General features: G+C 39.2%; 1 protein-coding gene across 5 annotated transcripts in view; it reads left to right on the top strand.

Moving 5' to 3' along the window:
* The window catches only part of LOC131232436 (mitochondrial intermediate peptidase, mitochondrial), a 39,152-nt gene that overhangs the window by 15,118 nt on the left and 3,717 nt on the right, over nt 1–20,317 (top strand). For 2 of the 5 annotated variants that reach the window (XM_058228658.1, XM_058228660.1), the window contains exons 5-11: nt 11,130–11,268; nt 11,363–11,417; nt 17,742–17,964; nt 18,736–18,861; nt 19,040–19,159; nt 19,271–19,396; nt 19,591–19,746. In XM_058228658.1, coding sequence (XP_058084641.1) covers nt 11,130–11,268; nt 11,363–11,417; nt 17,742–17,964; nt 18,736–18,861; nt 19,040–19,159; nt 19,271–19,396; nt 19,591–19,746 — 945 coding nt within the window. The remainder of the gene's footprint in view (nt 1–11,129; nt 11,269–11,362; nt 11,418–17,741; nt 17,965–18,735; nt 18,862–19,039; nt 19,160–19,270; nt 19,397–19,590; nt 19,747–20,317) is intronic. The other 3 variants (XM_058228659.1, XM_058228661.1, XM_058228662.1) reach the window with 2 other exon arrangements.

Below are 20,317 nucleotides of genomic sequence, written 5' to 3' on the forward strand. Positions count from 1 at the left end.
CTAAACATGTGATGAATTCCCCTACAAGAACCCTAGGCTCTGATACCAAATTTGATGCAGGACATGGAAAATTAAATATGATATGCAAGATTTGAGGCTTAGATCACACCAATTCAGAAACAATCACACAAATTCCACATCCCACATGAAAATCCAAACATACAATTAAAAAGGGGAATCTATGCGGGTCCAAGCCGACACAGGCTAGGACTGGACCAATAAAAATTATAAACCAAATGATGTCAAAGGGAAATAAAATCAACTACTCATGCATAAAAATCAGTCCCTAATCCAAGGGATTCCCTAATTTCAATTCAAGGAACCCTAAGGTGATAAAAATGGGCAAATCAATTAGGGATCATGTAATATAGGGTTAGGATTCATGAAAAAATGGCTATGAGAGGATAAAAGAGGATAAAAACTTGAGCCAAAAGATGATCCCGCGTGTGGACAACAACAATGGCCCAGACGGACGTGCCTGTGATCCCGGCCGCACGTGTGTGGGGCCCACTATTCAGAAAAAGGCCACCTTGGCCCTAGTCGGCCAGAGATGGACTCCAAAACCCCCAAATCTCAGCTCGATCCGATGTACGGTTTGTGCGTGGTGCTCCGCCGAAGTTTCAGCTCGCCTGCGGGCCGAAATCTGGAAACCTGTTGTAATAAAGAAATCTGATGCAACAAAAGAACAAATTCGAAGTATGGATGGTGGGGGAAGATGGAAAAAAAAAGATGATCCGATGTACGGTTTGTGCGTGGTGCTCCGCCGAAGTTTCAGCTCGCCTGCGGGCCGAAATCTGGAAACCTGTTGTAATAAAGAAATCTGATGCAACAAAAGAACAAATTCGAAGTATGGATGGTGGGGGAAGATGGAAAAAAAAAAGATGATGGAAGATGGGGGTGAATTGGGATCGATGTGGCTTCGCACCACGGTAGTTAGCCCTTCGAAAAGGGAGGGCTTCGCACCCACTTTTGAATTCTTCCACAACTCACGAAGAGAGCAGAAAAATGAAGCAGGAATTTTTTTATTAACTTCAATGAATGAAAAGAATTACAAGGGGTGCCTATTTATAGGAAAACCCTATACCCCAAAACTCGCACCATATGCGCAACCTATTACTTGGCGATGAAGTAAACTAAAATAAAAACCAAACAAAGAAATCTAAAGCGTTCACGATGTTCGAAATAATAACAATAAGTAAAACCTAAAATATGAAATCAATCCGACTAGCGGGCTATGATCATGAGATCCCATGATGGGCTTTTCTTGATTATCGGGCTCATTTTTTTGAACAAAAACTCCGTCTTCTAGCATGGGGGCCCTCCCTGGACATCGTCATCGATCCAGATCGACGTTGGGGCCCTCTTTCATCTGTACATGCGTAGGAGGCAGCGTGCGTGCACGTGATGTCCCCATCAGCTGGTTAGAAGAGAAAATGTTCGAGGCTCCAAATTTTATGGGTAGTCTAACAGCCAAGATCATTTGGTTTAGTATGACTTTTGGGTTATTTAATGAAAGAAGAAGGAAAACTCTCCAATTAAGTTCCTGCTCCACATTATGGGTCTTTTCAATCTGTGGGCCTACTTTTGTGGCCCACCTGATGATTGGTTGAGCTTAAGAATAATCTTAAATATTCATCTAGATGGGCTCAATAAATGACATATTTTGGGCCAAGTTTTATTTTATTTTATTTATTTATTATTATTATTATTTTTTAAATGTGATTATAACATTTTGGAATGATTCCCTAGTCCAGTTTTGCTTAGTGTGAATACACAGGTACTTACCTATAACTAACTTACATTTTATCCAAATGTAAAAAATGTCTTACTTGTAAGTGACTTACAATTTACATCCAAACATGCAACATGCAAGTGACTTTCACTTGAAAATCACGTTTAGGTGGAAATCACAACTTAAAAACTTACAAGCATCCAAACGACCTATTAATAATCACTTTGAGGTTCAAAATAAAAATATTAGCACACTTTAAAATCTATTCATGCTAAGCGACATGCGGTGATGTTAAATTTTCATGTATGAAGGACTAGTATGCAAATCCCTTTTTCATAGTGTATTATGCACATGGCTACTCTGGTCATGCAAACCAGGTCATTCACTTGGTGAATGGGTTAGGAAAGTCGGGCATCTTGGTTTCAGTATGATTTGGCCTGGTTTTCCTGGTTTTAATGCAACTATGCTTGGCTTCCTTGGTTGGCTTAGGACTCGGCTTGATTTTCTAGATACAAGGAGGAGAATCCTTTTACACAACGTTGTTGGATCGGTTGGGTAGGGAATACCGATGGCTCACATTTGGCATGACAAGGCCCTAGAGGGAGATTGCATTTGGGTACTTAATGGGAAGGGATAAAAGTCATCATCTATCATTTGACTAGAAATATGGCCATTCCTAATGTTTCTAAATTGGGATTTTTATAAACCACCAACTCAGTCTTATAGAATTTACATTTTGGTCCCTTTTCTAAAAGCTTTTCAATAAGCTACCGTAGTAGTATAGATAATTATCATTCCCAAACCTTCAGTTAACTTTCTCCAACAGCAGTTAGATTAAGTGATTGTTTGTAAATGACTAAAATGCTCTTTAAACGAGAATGTGAACCAAGTCTTTACAAATCAGATGGATCTTGCTTTTCAAATCAACTCACAACTTCAATCAAGCATCTTGGGGCACATGAGATCTAGGATACTCATCAGGATGGCCCAACAACAAATATGTCTTGGCCCAAATATTAGGCCAACATCTTGGGGCACATGCGAGATTTGAGACACTTATGTGGATGGCCTAAAAGTGAATAAGCCCCGACCCAATTAGCTTACAAAGATCATCGTTTTTCAAATGTAATTTTTAGAATATGAACCATCTTTGAGTGGGCCAACAATTTGGATGGTGTTGATTTTTATGAGCTATGGCTTGTTCATGGTTGAAAAATCCCACTCAATTTGGACGTGAAAAAGACTTCTTTCTGGAAGAACCAAGCTTCGAGTAGGGCACATTTGCTAACTAAGAACCACGTGGGTGGTACTTTCATGAGATCCACCCTTGTCCATTAGGTAAACTGCCTTACTTTCACCCTAATACCAAAAAATCATGATGATCCAAAGCTTAGGTAGGCCACACGTAAACGCTGCCCGCGCGCGAATATACATGGTGGGATGTGCCCTTACGTTCTCGGCTTTCTCCGTTGGTCTGTTTTGGCCTTGATTTGATTTGATTTAAATGCAGGGTTGACTTAGATATAAAAGTGTGTTTGTCTTGGAGTCGCCACTAGCCAAATGAAGCTTTTTAATCTACGACCAGCTAGAAGCCGTAAAAACGCTTAAGGGTTGGGGAATCTTACGGAATTGCAAGATTCTCCAACTCGAGTGACTCCCTTAGTTGGTTTGTGACCATGGATTCTGGGTAAGGGCCTCAATTACTGAAAAGGAAGGGGTTAGGCACCATTTTTTCGCCCGTGCAATGCACGGTCTCTACTTTACGGGACTGTACGGTTTTTTTCTGGGGGATTTAGAGGAATTCTAGCGTCATTGTATCTAGTTGTGCTTCGCAAAGTTTAAGACTTCGAGTAGATTAAAAAAGAAAATAAATAGCGCCTAGCCTTACTGCTCATGGTGTACAACCCCGAGTAGGCAAATGAAATAGAAAAAAGAAAGTAGATAGGAGAGAAGATTGCGTGAGTAAATTTTTTTTTTTTTTAAAGGTGAGTGTGTGTACTGGTGATGTATTTTGGGATGTGTGGACTGGAATGCAAGGTGATTAAAATGTGAGAAGGAAAAGGGGAGACCCGACACCCTTTTCTGCAAATGGGTGGTCGGATATTCTTGATCCCAATTCTACTCTTTTAACTTTAGTGTTTTTGGTGTTTTGACTTTTAGATTGACAGTGTTGGATATAAAATATTTTTTGAGGTGGCGGATGGCTGGAGCGTGTTCGCCTACTTGTAGCTTTGGAGGAAGAGGAACACGTTGCTACCGAATCGGCTTTAAGAAACTATTTGGACAGAATTTCTGCAGCTTTTTCGTTACCTCCGAACTCTTTGCCCTCTGGACACTCTCTTTGGACTCCACTCTCTCTCCCCCAATATTTCTTTTTTGCCCCCTCGTGTTCACTAGAGAGTTGCTTAAATAAATGAGGATGCTCTGAACATTGCCATCAAATGATCTTACTGGTGCATCGTATAGCGACAATGCTGGCCTCGAATTGACAGGCATTACGGTCGAGACAGAGTAGTGATAGCTCCTGAGTGACTAAACTTAGAAACGGTCTTCCCTGGACCTTTTTGCACAAAGATGGTTTTTAGCCCATCGTGTTTTAAGAAACGTTTTACACATGTTTCTAGACCAGGCATCTTTTTTGCAATTCAAGGGCGCTCTACTGCTCATCTCGGGTCTGTGCAACCCGATATGCCCTTCGAGGTACTGCATTCAGATTGTACGTAAAACGATCTATGAATGCTTGGGATGTGTCTTCTCAAGTCCTGATCTTGTGGTAATCAAGTGATGTTTACCAAGTACATCACCTCACAAAGACTTATGAAATAGTCAAATCAAGGCTCCATCATTCCCTGCCATGGCATCAAGCTTGCTGCAGAAAGCTTTCAAGTGGGTGGTGGGACATCCCGTGCTGTTGTACCTTTGAAACTTGGGTACTTCGAAATTTGTTGGTACCCAGGCGTCCAAGAAGGGACAAAGGTTCTTGAATTTCATGGAAGGGAGTTCCACCCCATGTTGAATATAGAGCTCATTTTTCTTGTCCCTTAGTTGGTCCTTGAAATGCTCTCGGAGTCGATCAATTTCAAACAGTTGCTGAGGAAGTGGTAATGCCCCTTGCAGAACTCAACTGGCTTTTTTCTCATAGTGATTGATTTCCTCAACATTCTTATGATCCTTGGTGATAAGATTTTGCTGAAAGGGAACTGTCGAAGGAGGGGGTTGGAGAGGAATCCCCACTGTGGGGTGAGATTGGCTATCATGATGTACATGGGTAGAAAGTAGAGGCTGCTCTTGATTGGAATGCAAATGTTGTGGTCAACTAAAATGTGGTTGTTCTGACTGGAATTAAAAGGCACTCCCATTAGGGGAGGTTGTTGCAATTAACTGGATTGAGATTGGCTGGAGCATGCTTGTTAAGGCACTGGTTGGCTCTCGTTAGGGGGAGGAAAATGCACGGTGACTAGCTCCTTGCTAGGCCTTGTTGTTGGTCCTCGTTAGGGGCATGATGTGCTAGAATTTGAGATGCCATAATTGGAGGGTATTGTAAGTGAACCTGATTCTCGTCAGGGAGAACGGGTTGGAATTGATTGATGGTGGGGTCGAAAGACCCATGTGGGTGCTGGGCTATTTTATTTTTTTCCTTTGAGCCATACATGTGCTTGGTACCCCACACCTTAAATGAGATGGAATCTTGTCTGTTGACTTCAGTGGGGCCCCAAGCAAAGCACATGTACGGATAAAACTATGTGCTGGAAGCAGCCATTAGGCCGGATCGGCCAAAACCAGGGCACCCAAGTGATAGAATAAATGAGGGAGTACTAACTTGAAGTCACCAATGGAGAAGATTTGAATTGCCAAAAGATGTCATGTTTGGATACAATTATGTGTAAACCGTTTCTGGAAAAGCGGTGAGCCGAAAACTGTATTTGCACAAAAATGGTCTCGGGAAAATCATTTTTGAGCCTAGCCCACTCACGAGCTGCCACGACTCAACCTCAACTGTATACTAGCCAATCAAAATTGCCACTGTCGCTATGCGATGTTTTGGTGATATTATTTGATGGTAGCATACGGAGTACCCTCGTCTGTTTAAACAATTCTCCAGAGACAGAGAGGCGGGGGTCCAGAGAGAGGAGATAGTCCAGATAGGTAGAAAGTTTGAAGGAACAGAAAAGTTATGGGAACTCCACCCAACCAAATTCTTTAAGCCAACTTAGTTGCAGCATTTTCCTTTTATTCTAAAGCTACGAATAGTCGAATTCACCCTGCCATCTCGAGAAATACTCTGTCTTATAATCTGTCAATTCAAAAGTCAAAATGTTGAAGAATTTTAAAGTCAACGAGTAGAGTCAGAACTCGAGACGTCTGACTATGCCTTTTTTTACAAAAAAGGGTATCTGATTTCTCCTTTTCCCTCTCACATCTCAAAATCAAACTGCATTCCACTCTGCACATACCCTACACACCAATAACATCTACACCCACTCACATCTTGTCTGGTTTCATTTTCTTTAATATTTTGCTTACTTAAGTCCAAAAAAACCCATGTAGTACGGCTTAATATTGTACACCCTCTTTATTTTATTACTACCTCTTTATTTTCTTCATTTCTCCTACCTGGGTCCTAAAAAACTTGCATAATATGACTTAATATTGTATATATGCTGCTATTGCTTCTTCTTCTTCTTTTTACAGAAAAAAAAAAAAAAACCTTGCCTACCCTGGCCCTAGGGTCATGCATAGTATGACTTAAATCTATAGTATTGGAAGTTACTCTAAATCTCCCTAAAAAATTGTACAGTTTTGTAAAGTAGAGACCGTGCATTGCAAGGGTGGAAAATGGTGCCTAACCCCTTCCTTTTCTATAACCGAGGCCCTCACCCAGAATCTATGGTGTAGATTGATGTGGGAGTAACTCAAGTTGAGAATTCTTTGAATTTTTTGCTCTCTAAGCGATTCCATGAATCATAGCCAACAGTAGATTTTGAATCCTTGTTCTCGCTAGTGACAACTCCAAGTCAAATGCATTTTTACATCTGAGTCAACCCCACATTCAATCAAATCAAAACAGAACTGAAAGACGGAAAGAGCCAAGAAAGTGAAGGCTTCATTCCGTGTCATCTTCACTCCCGGGGGGGCGTGCACACCACGCCATAGGAAACGATTGGAATTGGCACCCCCACCATTAGTTTTGTGTAGGGTTTGTTGTGGTGTTTATATGCCATCCAATCCATTTATCTAATGTGCCTCATTAGGATATAATAGTTAGCCAAAAGTCATATTGTTCCAAAACTCAAGTGGGCTATATCCGTGAGTTTCGTAGTTTTATGTATACTTTTATATTGGTCACCCCCCTAAGAGCTGGATCAGCCTAGTTTTGAGATCAAGGCCAAACAAAGGATGGTCTACTTGATGGATGGAAAGGATTTCTTGTACGTTGTATGTTTCCCCCACAGTCAAGGTATTAAGAAACGGTTATGTAATGGAAATGGTGGGAATCGTTACGTGTTTCGGGGGATGGCCTGTGATGGCCGTTACTGCCACATTAGAGAAAGTGACTCTGTTAGGCACCTAGATGAGGTGGGAAGGTGGGAATTGGGCAAGTGTTTTCCTTTCTACAACTGCTTTGAAGTATAGAAATATTTGATACTCTAGAGGAACATGATTCATGCTGCACTTCACTCAAGAATTGGACTTAATGCAGGCACTGAATTCAAATTGAACTGTCCAGATTATGGGTCTCAGTTAATACATACCATCATTCAAAAATCATGCTGATTTGGATAGCCAACTTTCATATTTGTGAACATCTATTGGACGGCCAAAAATAAAAATAAAAATAAAAATGCCAATGGTCTTATTTTAGCAAACAAGTATCCACAAATTAGATGCTAGGATTATCCGACCAAGCTGATTTTTAGAGAGTGACCTATCAACAGTTCGTCCCACCATTTAGTTGGTTTAACCTTGAGTTAATCCATGCCATATGTACAATTTCAAATATGGTTGTGTATCAAGCCTCATTCGTAGCCAGTGTATCATATAGCCCTTGGACTCCTCATGACCAATGTCCTCTGCCATTCCATCTCCTCCATGTCTCTCCTCTCTCCTTTGAACCGGAGTCACACGTGCCTCAAAGTGCTAGCCTAATTAGGCCAAGGCATGTTGGTTGTTGGAGTAGTTGTATGAGCGACTTAGGTTTCTCGGACGTGCCCTAAGATGATGGCCTGATACTTGGGCCAGGGTGTGTTTCACTGTCGGGCCATCTTGATGAGCGTCTCAGATCTCACAAGTGTCCCACGATGCTTGATAATAGTTTTTGGGTGAAATGATAAACGATCCTTACTCATTTGTAAATGTTTGTACGCTAAAAAGAATATCGTTTGTAAGTTGGAAGGGTATTCTCGTCTAGAGGGCATTTTAGTCATTTACAAAAAAAACACTAGTCGTTTTAGCTGTTGTTAGAGAAATGTAACGGAAGGTATGGAAATGGTAATTACCTAAACTAATGAGGTAGCTTAATAAAAAGCTTTTTACGAAAGGTACTGGAATGCAAATTACATAATAATGTAGTATTTCATAAAAATCCCTTATAATTTTCACCTTTGTAATGAGGGATTGGTTGAACATTTACACATTGCACTGCGAATTCACTATGGTAATATGGTGGAATATCTGTAGCTTATTTGGAATTTTAGATTGGGAACGGCACAACACAGGGTTAGGTGGGTAAAAAAAGAAAGAATGCTTTGGTATGTCACATGTTGGTTGGCCTATGGTCGATTTTTAAGTAACACAATATCATAGCTTTTTGTAAGAGATCAAAATCGGAGGTCTCCTTTGAAAGGGTAGGGGAAAAGTCATAAGTTGGCCATGGGGCATAATATCTTTTGTAGTTTTAAGTAGGGAGGAAATTGATAATTTTTTATTTGATGACTTCTTGTCATCTTTGTCAATAGTCCTGGCCCTCCTTGGTAGTGGGCTTTTTGTTTTTTCTTTGATTATATATATATATATATATAAACTACAATTGGCTTTCAAAAAAAAAAAAAAGAGCATGGGAGGAAGAAAGAGAATGAGGTGGAGGTTGAGGAAGAAGGAGAGGAAGGAGGAGGGAGAAGGAGAAGGTATATTTTATTTTTCTTGGTTTTGTGACTTGGCTTTGTTTCCCAAGTCGACTTGGGACTATGCCTAGTTTTGCTAATGCAAGAGGGAGCAGGGAGGATGAGAAGGAGAAGCAAGTGTTAGCACATTTTTTTTGTGTGGCATAGAGCATCTTGGCTAGCCGAACCAATTTATTAGCAACATTGTCATCATTTGTGACCACATATGCACATATGCGATTGTATATGCGCATATCCATATGCAGATCGCATATGCGATCATGGCATATGCGATCTGGCACATATGTGATTGTATATGCGCATATCCATATGTAGATTGCATATGCAATTTGGCACATACACGATCACACATGTGGCATATGCGTATGCGATCACATATTGGCTAACGGTTGGCACATTATTTTTTATTTTTATTTTTTATTTTTGGTAAAAAACAACTTTTTGTTATAAAAAGGCTTCCGAACCTCCCCCATTTGCAATGTTTTCACTCAAAAACTCTCTTACTTTCTTCCTCTTACATTTCTTAATTCCAAGTGGTCTTAATCTCTCTCTCTCTCTCTCTCTCTCTCTCTCTCTCTCTCTCTTGCAAGTTGGAAGATCAAGATTCAAGCACTTGATGTTTAATTAATTTTATTTCTCTCAAATATATTTTAAATATGTAAAATTAGTTATCTATTAACTTAGGAAAGTTACCCTTAATTTCTTATTTATATTATATATTTGAATTTTTCCATATTTTTTGATTTTTTAAAATTTTGTTCAAAAATAAAATAAAATGCGGTTGCATATGCGATTGTGCGCATATGCGATCACACATGATTGGACACCATTGATTAGCAAGTTTTAATTTTGCTAACAACTTCACAAATTATTATACTAATTAAGCTAATTATTTCTAGAAATTTGTAAACCAAGAAGTGGGAAGAAACATGCATATTGATTTGAAAGGCAGCTGTTTCCACCTTGGGCATTTAGAAATCTGAATGTTGGGGCATTTTAATGAGTACCTCAAAAGGCTATATAAAGGGATCACAGGGATCTTCAAATTCATACGGAAACTGAAAAAAAACCCAAGTTGAAGAAGATCTATAGCCCATTGCAATAAACAATCTCATACCCTTCTTTTCCAAATCAGTGAGCCTTGCAATCTTGCCTTGCAGTTTTCAGAAGGTATATTTTATGATAAATTTTAGGGTTGACCAGACCCAGTAACTGATAGTCCTCGCTTGCAAGTAATGATTTGGATATGTTTTATTCAAAGCTTTTTATCTGTCTACCGCTTCCATGCTAAGTCCAACTTGGACTTAATTTATGACATGTTTATGGTTCATCTGCAAGAATCAACCTTTTCTGGAAGGGGCTGACTATGGTCTGTTTGCCACCAAAACATTGCAACACCATCCACCTTTCAGTTGGCATGTGTGTATACTATCTACGCCGTCCACTGCACAGGCCTGACATTGAATGATGCATTATCCCACTGATCGGATGATCTTAACTGTCCAGTTGGCCACAATCATATGGGCAGTGAAAATTGGTCAGTGACTGAAATTCATTGTGCTAAAAGAAGCCATCAAGATCATCTGATCGGTGTAATTTAGAGCTGCACCACATATTTCGGGCTATGTTTTGTCGGGTCAGGATTATGGACATTGAATGATGCATTATCCCACTGATCGGATGATCTTAACTGTCCAGTTGGCCACAATCATAAGGGCAGTGAAAATTGGTCAGCGACCGAAATTCTTTATGCTAAATGAGGCCATCAAGATCATCTGATCGGTGTAATTTAGAGCTGTACCACATATTTCGGGCTATGTTTTGTTGGGTCAGGATTATGGACATTGAATGATGCATTATCCCACTGATCGGATGATCTTAACTGTCCAGTTGGCCACAATCATATGGGCAGTGAAAATTGGTCAGCAACTGAAATTCATTGTGCTAAATGAGGCCATCAAGATCATCTGATCGGTGTAATTTAGAGCTGTACCACATCTTTCGGGCTATATTTTGTCGGGTCAGGATTAACATACACAGGTCCCATGTCTACAGTGGCTAGGTGGCAACATGCGCCTCAAATTGCCCTTCATTGAAAGAAGTTTCTATATGTGATCGAGGAATCAACCAATAATTCTCTCTGGACTTCTCGAAGCAATTGGTTGTAGTTGTACTATGGACAAGTTGAAACAATTTATGCTTGTTGAGTGAAGATTCTTCTGATGTGCGAGCTGTTACCAATAATAATTTGATTTTACTGCTGACATTGCTTGCAGTTTCTGAATACAAATCATGATCTATACAATGCGGTGATAAAAGCTGAGCGAGAAGGTCTTTTGCAAACAAAAGAAGCTCAAAGGGCAGCGCATACTCTACGTGTGGACTTTGAGAAGGGAGGCATCCATCTCTGCGCAGGTCATATCCCATCATGAGCATAACTTGTAGCACTGGATCTACTAATGTGATGTATGTATTCTCTTTTTTGGTCCCTAAAATCTCGTTTTCACAGGGAAATTGGAACGTGTTAATCAGCTGAACATTGAGATTGCTCAACTTGGCCGAGAGTACGTGCATCTCATTTCAGAACCAACTAATGGACATTCAAAATTAGTTACATCAGTTTCCTAATGGTGCTAAATGACTGTTTTTTTTAGCTGTAATTATTTTTGCACATGCTGTGTCATTCATTGTGGAGTTCATAATTATACACATCTTCTAGTGTGTTTTGGTAGCAACATTGCCTAAAAAACTATTTAGCTAGTAAACCAATACAAAATTGTGAGTCCATTTTGATTTAGAGTTTGGTTGTGGATTTATTTGGTATTATGCAAGCATCCACGTCTGAAATCTTCTTTAGTTAAAGAATTGACTTTTTTTTCTGAAATCTTCTTGGTTTTTTTTTTTTTTTTTTTTTTTTTTTAAGAATTGACTTGAATCTGCATGAATTAAAAGAATTTATGGAAATACCCTCTGATATGACAATGACACCTTGAGCTTGTTAAAGGCAAAGTGTATGGATGTCCTCAAATAAGAGGTACTTTGATTATTTATTGCATCTCTTCCTATTTCTACTGGACTGGTGGTTTCTTCATTTCATGAATCAGGGTAGGGTGGCTTCTATAAACATGCTTTTCCTACAGTCTAGTACTTGCAGTACTAAGGGTGATGATTTCGTTTGTATTCTGTTATTGGCTTCGCCTGTCATATTGTTAGGATTATTTAATTATTTTATCCTGTTCCTTAGTTCTTTTCCCCCTTTCGTTGGGGCATAACCTGCATAACTACCTAAAAAACTTAAAACAATAGGTTCTTCTCAACTTGCATTTGCAAACAATTATGATATACACCACCATGCTAACTATATGGGGCATATCTTATCAACTTAATTAGAGAATCTGGATAATGGATCAATTTCTGTTGTTTCTAGTTAGCCATCATTATTTAGGTTGATGTAGAAAGAAGTCTGATGTGTCCTAGAGCTCATAAGTTCCTTGGGAACTAAAGAGAGTATTGGTTGTTGCATGAAAAGTGGACATGAGTCTTTGGTAATGTGGAATGGAATCATTTGCATTATATAATTGATACGATAATGTCTGGCTTTTTTTATTTTTTTTGTTGGTGTTGGCTGTAGGCATACTTGTCTTTGGCCTAACCCTCCACCTTGGTTATTGCAACTTCCATACAGCTACTTTGATAGCTTGCATTATACTAGGGGGACACTTGATTCCCTTTTCTCTTAACATCCTGTCGGAGGCATTTAGGCTCATAGAGAGGGCAAGGTAGGTGGTTCCTTTGGAGAGGTTTAGAGAGAGGGTAGTTGAATCTGTTTTATTCACCCATTTGCTGATTACAACATTGTAAAATCCTGTTGAGTAGACTCAAAATTAGATTGAGGCGATTCACCAAGAGACTTAATGTAACCCCACTTGGTTGAGACTCAACCAACTCATTGGGCTTAATGAAAGTGCTTGATTCGACTAAATCAAGTCTGTTGGTTTAACTTGTAAAATGCATGTGTTGCATGTGAGGGCACATATAGTTCGTAATTACTGTATGTGTTTGAGCAGTGTGGGGCCCACCTATGATGTGTATGTGGACTCCAAACCCAAAACTAAGGTGGGATTCTAGAGGGAGCAATGTCCAATCATGCTTAAGACGTTTATATTCACGATATTTGGCTGACCTGAGTTTCGAAATAGTTTGAGTTTTGGTTTGTCCCTTCATCCTGGTGGAGCACATCCAATGAATGGGTTGGATGGCATATACACATGGTGGACCCACATTTCATCTGAAAGTTTTTATGGTGGGTGTCACCCCCATGTCCCCTGTTGTTGTCTTTGGTGTGGCCTAACTGAGTTATGGTTCATGCTGAATTTTGGGACATAGGCCATGGTGCGGTGCATCAAAATGCATGGGTCTGATGCCAACTAAAAAATCACGGTAGGCCCACACATCTCAAAGGGAGAATCTTTAGCTGCGAAAGTGCATTTCAGCGATGGCGTCATCATCCCATGTGGTCACAAAGAATCACATCTATCTGAATTTCCTAACCTTCCCATCATAAAGAATGCCAAAGATGCATCAATCATACATTGGCAAAGTATTAGGGTTATACTCGTGTACACACCACACCATACACGCGCACTTGAGCTTCAATCTATATCCAAAATGGTGGCCCACTTCTAAATGAGGCAACGAAAGGTCAAATGATTAGGACCATTTGACCAATTTCATATCACATTCATGATGGGACCGTGATATGGACAGGTGAATCCCAATATTGTTCAAAAAGCACAGTTTACAAATCTGAGAAAGTCCCAATATTAGTGACTAAGGTCCTCTAATCATGATATTTTTGTGACATAGTCCATCATCTCTTGTTCCCAATAGACCAGTGCTTTGGATTACCCAAGCATGAGCCTACCAATCACAACTTAAAACTGAAGTATGTGCTGTAAAGTGTCGTGTCGAAAAAATCCCTCTTCTTTGTTGCAAGCAATTAACCGATGGTTGTTATGGTATGTCTCCATCTGTGTAAATCTGACTAATTCTAGAACATACTGTGGCTAATACATAGTCTCACAATCAGATTTGTTGAATAATCTTAGCCTCTCTGATTTGTGGATACTTGTTTCTTGAAATCTGATCATTGGTTATTTTTCATTTTGACCATCCAATAAATGTCCAGCAATCAGATGGTCACATAATCAAATTGGGCTCACAATTTGAACGGATCGATATGAATTACTTTTATGCCTTTGTACACAATTTCTAAGTGAGTTCTAATTGCCTGCATATCATCCATTACACTCTCCTAAAGTGTCAAAGTTTCTTATCTATAAAAAATTGTTCTATGCAGTGCGTAAAACATCCAAGCTCTGTGGGGCACACCATATTGCATATGTGAAATTTACTTGATTTTTTTTTTTTAAACATTAAGTGATAACACTTATGTTCACCATACGTATGAAACATCATCCTGATAAAAAATTTAAAAAAAAAAAAAAAACTCAAATCGGCCACACCAACGGGAACAATGTAAAATTGTGCCTAAAAAACCTTTGAGTTCATGTGGTGTGGCCCACTTGAGTTATTGCGCCTAAAACCTCCTAAGTTCGTGTGGTGTGGCCGAACTGAGTTTTGGATCATGCTGATTTTTGTATCTTCCCTTCACCCAATGAGTGACACCCGATGAACGGGTTTGACAAAAGATACTAAGTGTAGTGAATCCACACACAAACCTGTGTTTGGTGTCCCATCTCCTTTGTTCCCTGTGGTGCGACCCATCATTGAGCCTAGGGTACAATTTAAAGTAATCGAATGGATCCAATTCACCTCTTAAATTTGAATAATTAACTGATCATACTCTGTTAACTATTAACTAAAAATTTGACAACTAATTCCAATAATTGAAATAATGATCGAGTGCAATAATTATGGGAGTCCAGTGGTAGAAGTGTTTGGCATGGCGCCTATAAGAATGAAAATATGGGATCCAACCTGTGAATTACATGAGGCCCACCATGAAAGTCGGACACCCCCAATAATCAGGCCAATCCAACCATCACATGAGCCACAACATGAATTTGGTGGTTTTTGGATGGTTGCCCATTGTTTCCTTGGGTAGGGTTCACCATCTTGTTTATATACCATCTAACCCGTGAATTTCATGAGCTCCTCCACAATGATGGTATTTCAAAAAATCAGGCCTGTACAATCATTAGGTGGGCCACACCATAGAAAATAATGGACATCCAACCAAAAACCTCCAATTCACGTGATGGCTCCCATGATGTTTAGATTGGCCTGTTTTTTGGGGCACCCAACTGTCAGGAATTGAGGATGGGCTGATTATGCAGGACAGGTTGGATGTTATACACGACACACCGATCGGCCCATGCATAGTCCTTCTAGAATGACCTACAAGGATGCGTACATGGACTTTGTAGTTGGAGATGAACCTGCTTCTCTATAAAAAGGTAATTTCATTGTAGTGGTTATTTGATGGTCTAGCAGCTTATAATATGCTTCATACACTGGCACCCAGAAATTTTACACTTTGCATTATTTAATTTAACTAGATAAATTGTGCTGCACACTCTATGTAAGTTGTAGTTCCAAAATCAGATCGGTTTAACTGTCCCACCCTCTGATTCAGGATACATGCTTGTTGAAATATGATCGTTAAATGCTTTTCATGTTTAAACGTCTGATAAAAGCCAACCAATCTATTTAGATGATCAAATAAGTGTGATTTTTGGTTCATGATACATCTAAACTGGATATCATAATTTGAACTGGTTATTTTCAAAATTTTAAGTCATGTGTGCAATTTATAAAAAATTTGGAAGTGCTTGCGTATCATCCACCACACTACCTGACCATAAAATTTTTCTTTACCTCGTGAGCTTTGTTGTACCACTGTGACTGGAATCCTCTACAACACTGACATACACACTGGGTAAAACATGAAAGCTTGTGGGGCCCGCTATATTGTACATATGAAATCTACTCCGTCCATCAGGTGAGAACCCTTATGGTGACCGTACATACAAAATGTTATCCTGCTAAAAGAACACAGGCCGCACCAATGGGAACAATGTAAATTTGCACCTAAAGCGTCTTAAGTCATGTGGTGTGGCCCACCTGAATTTGGACCAGGATGATTTTTGTATCTACCTTCATCCTAGTAGGTCACACCTGATGAATGGGCCTGATGAAATATGCATACCATGGTGGCCCCACAAACAGACATGGTTGGGTCCCATTCCCATTATTCCTTGTTGTGTGGCCCACCTGAGTTGTGGATCTGGATATTTTTTTGGCCCCGGAACCTAGGATTAAGAACTCTACCTGATGAATGGAGTAGATGCCACATGAACAATAGTCAATATGGCATTATGCGGGCCACGTATGAATTTGGAGGTTTTTGGATGGTTGTCCATTCTTTTCTATCGTGCGGCCCACCTAATGATTTATACTCCTGAGGTTTAGAGAATCCCATAATCATGTGGGTCTCATGTAATGAATGGCTTGGATGGCATATACACAACATGGTAGGATCCACAAAGAAAACCATGGACAACCATCCAAAAACCCCGAAATTCACATGGTGGCTTCCATTATGGTTGGACCGGCTTGGTTTTTGGGGTGTCCAACTTTCATGGTCAGTTCAGCTTGATGGACAGCTTGGATGCCACACACACCCAGGTGGGCCCCATGCATGGAGAAACTGGCGTAGCTTCCTACACATTTAGTCTTGTGAGATATGGGTTGTAGGTAGTTGGTTGTTTTTTCCCCCCAATTAAATAGGGGTATTTTAGTCATTTAAAAGTTCTAAAACACTAAATTATATTTTCTTTTATATAGTAGTATAGAAATGAAAACAGAATGGTAACTTTGAGATTTTTAAAGTGCATGACGGTGATGCATTCTCTGGTATCTGTGATATTATTGATGATATCAATACACATTTCCATCTCCCAGGACTCCAATACATGTAAAGATAACAATATTTTGAACACGGGTTGGAATTGAGGACCTGATCTTTTTGGAGGTGTGGGAAAAGATTTCTGATCTTTCCCGACTTGAGATTTCCTTCCAAAATGTATCTGGAAGCTAATTACACAGCAGGCCATTAGCCAAGGATGGAGCTTTCTATGAGATAATTGCTGATAATTGGGTCTCTATCTTGCTCTTGAAAATTTGTGCTTTTCTCTGATTTGCGCTGTGCATATTGTTTCTTTTCCCTGATTAGTAAATTATGTTCATTTAAACTATATAAAATATTTTTATTTAATATAAAAAAATTGAAAATTCTACAAATACTTTTTGTTGCTTATTTGATTCTTGTCTGTGGACAGCTTTGTCTGGTATTTGCACATGGTGTTCTTCTCTCTGTTGTATTGCTATCATGATTTTTTCCTTGCATGGGCAAGCTTCTTTTTTTTTTTTCTGATGTTTCTGTGGAACTACTCTACATATGTTTTCTTCTCTTTGGATAATCTGGCCATTGGTTCCTATCTATTGTTAATCTAAGGGTCCTTTTAAAAAAAATAATATATTTCTTTATCATATTAACCTCCTTGTATATGCTATTGTGGTAACTCATGCCATTTTTGGAGGTTTTTTTTTATTTTTATTTTTATTTTTATTTTATAAAAGCTAATGGCTAATGTATTTTTCATATTGTTCATGACTGGTCAGTTCTGGTGTCCGCATAACTGGGCCATGTTCTTAAAGGGATTCATATAATTACATTTCAATTCTGTGCATAAATTTGTCATTGCTTGCACCATGTGCTCCTCTCTTTTACCTTCTATTTTGTCAGCGCGCCTATGTGACCAGTGTATTGATCTTGAGCTTATTTCTCATTTATTTGGTTTCAGTTTCAGTGAAAACATTATCACCGATCCTGGTTTTGTGGATATATTTCCAGCCTCACGAATTCCAAAACATATGCAACATCTTCTTAAGCCCATTTATCGCACCATGTCTGGTGCATCAAAGGAACCACTAGGATCAAGAGATATGGTAAAAGAAAAGGGATTCCGTGTGACAACAGATCCGGGTACTCTATCCTCTATACTGAAATGGGCATCAGATGCTGAGGTACCTCTGGTGTAGTTCGCTTGTTATATTTGTCTTAAGTTGATGTCTTCCTCTATCTCTTAATAGTAATCTTATTTTTTTTTAAAATAGCAATATGATGCAGGACCATTCGATCATCCAATGGGAGATCACAAGTGGTCCCATTGCTGGTTGATTGAAATTCATGGCCATCCACAACTGTCCAATCGAAAATCTGGGCCACTTCAGAAGCCCAAATCAAGCTAATGAAAGATACGTACCCTATCAATGGTCCTGTCGAATGATCTCGACAAGATCAATGGTCCAATTGACATGTGGGCCCCACAAGGTTAATCTGATGGCTAAAAAATAACCATTGTTTGGACTGGGATCTACAAGTCCAACTGGGTACTGTAAACACCTTTATATACAAACCATATAGATTTTTGTGAGTTCCTACAACTATATGGGCCATATACACCATATGGCTAGGTATATATCCAATAGTCTCGTAGAGATATCTGGTGAGTAGAACCCTTCATTTAGTTTCATTTAGCATCTCTTTTTAGTGCAAGTTTGAGACGATTTAGGAATATTTCTTTTTTGTGGGCCAATAGGATTGAAGTATTGGCTTCTTTTATTTTTAGGAGTTGTATAAAGCTATATATACATAGCCATTGTACAGATCTAGATTGATTATATGATTAAATGAAAGCTTTTTGCTTCTTTCTGTTCATATCCAGTTTCAAATTTTTAACCGTGGCTATATTGTTCATTTTGTTTTTTTCTCCTTTTTTTTCATGTTAATTCAAGTTCTTGGAATATTTTGGGATTTCTTTACAGGTCAGGAAACAATCATACACATCAGGAAATTCAGTTCCGCGTGCGAACCTTGGTGTCCTTGATAAGCTTATTGCAGCTCGTCATGAGCTTGCAGAGGTTACATTTCCTTCACTTCAACCCGTCATTCAATATCTTTAGTTTTGAAAGTTTGGCGATTTTCCACAATTTCTGTGTTAAATCAAAATTGAAAATCTGTTCTCTAAGCTGATTCTTTTATGTTATAAACCAGTAATTTTTTATTTTATTTTATTTTGTTGTTGTCTTTTGTGTGCAGATAATGGGGTATAAATCTTACGCTCAATTTGCAGTTCATCCAAATATTGCATCATCACCAGAGGTTGTGATGCCCTTTTTGCTTGATTTAAGCAAGATTGTTAGGCATAAGGCTGATGAGGTAAATTTGCGTCCTTTCTTGGGTGTAGTTTTGATCTTTTTCCCAATTTTTTCAGTTGTAGTAGTGTGAAGTTTTTCTGGTACTTTCTGGATGTCTTTTTTCCCTTTGTAGGAGTTTAAGGCAATTAGGGATTTCAAGAGGAAAATATGCAATGAAGATTGTGCAGACTTGGAGCCATGGGATGAAGCTTATTTCATGGGAATGATGAAGTCTTCTACCTTCAACTTAGACTCCTCCGTAAGTTGAACCATTGTTGTTGAACTTTACCTGCTTTCTTGTGGCACAACTCCTTGCGTGACTTGAGCCTTAGTTGTCTTTTTCTCAAATGCGTTTCATTTCCTGATCTTGAAGTTGTAACTTGGTGTTGAATTGTTGAAACATTCAATTCATTTCCCCCCTGCAACTATTGTTTTCATTACTTCTTTGAGCAGGTTGTAGCATCATATTTTCCCTTATCACAATGCATTGAGGGTTTGAAAGTGCTGGTCAAATCATTGTTTGGTGCAACATTCCGTAATATCCCTCTTGGACCGGGTGAATCTTGGCATCCAGATGTGCTTAAAATGTCACTCCATCATCCTGAAGAGGTACATAAATTTCTTGATAAAAAAACTCCTAAGATGTGACTTTTGATGAAATGACTTGATTAAGAATCTCCAAGAGGTACACGAGAGACTATAAATTAATGCCAAGAGAACATGGGAGAGTTGACACATCCTTATCCACTTTCATTGCCATTTTGATGTTCTTATCTTAGTTGAAGAGAAGTTTACACACGCACGCACGCACACAAAAATGCTCACCTGTGCGCATCTTTTACACACGTGTCATGGGCACCAAATCCAAATGGTCCACGTGATGTGACATCCCATGAAACCCTCAGGGCCCAAATTTTAGCCTGATCCAAAACTCTGGTGGGCCATAGCAAAAGGAAATAGTTTCCTCCCTTGATTTGCCTCTCGCTTTGCCATCGCCCACCACAGTTTTGGATCAGGCTAAAATTGGGCCCCCTGAGGTTTCGGGGGATGCCACATCACATGGACTGTTCGGATTTGGTGCCCATGACATGTGTGCAAAGGTGCGCAAATGAGCATCTCTCTCTCTCTCTCTCTCTCTCTCTCTCTCTCTCTCTCTCTCCCTATATATATATATATATAT

Source organism: Magnolia sinica, chromosome 18 (genome assembly GCF_029962835.1).
Source record: "Magnolia sinica isolate HGM2019 chromosome 18, MsV1, whole genome shotgun sequence".
Taxonomy (NCBI): domain Eukaryota; kingdom Viridiplantae; phylum Streptophyta; class Magnoliopsida; order Magnoliales; family Magnoliaceae; genus Magnolia; species Magnolia sinica.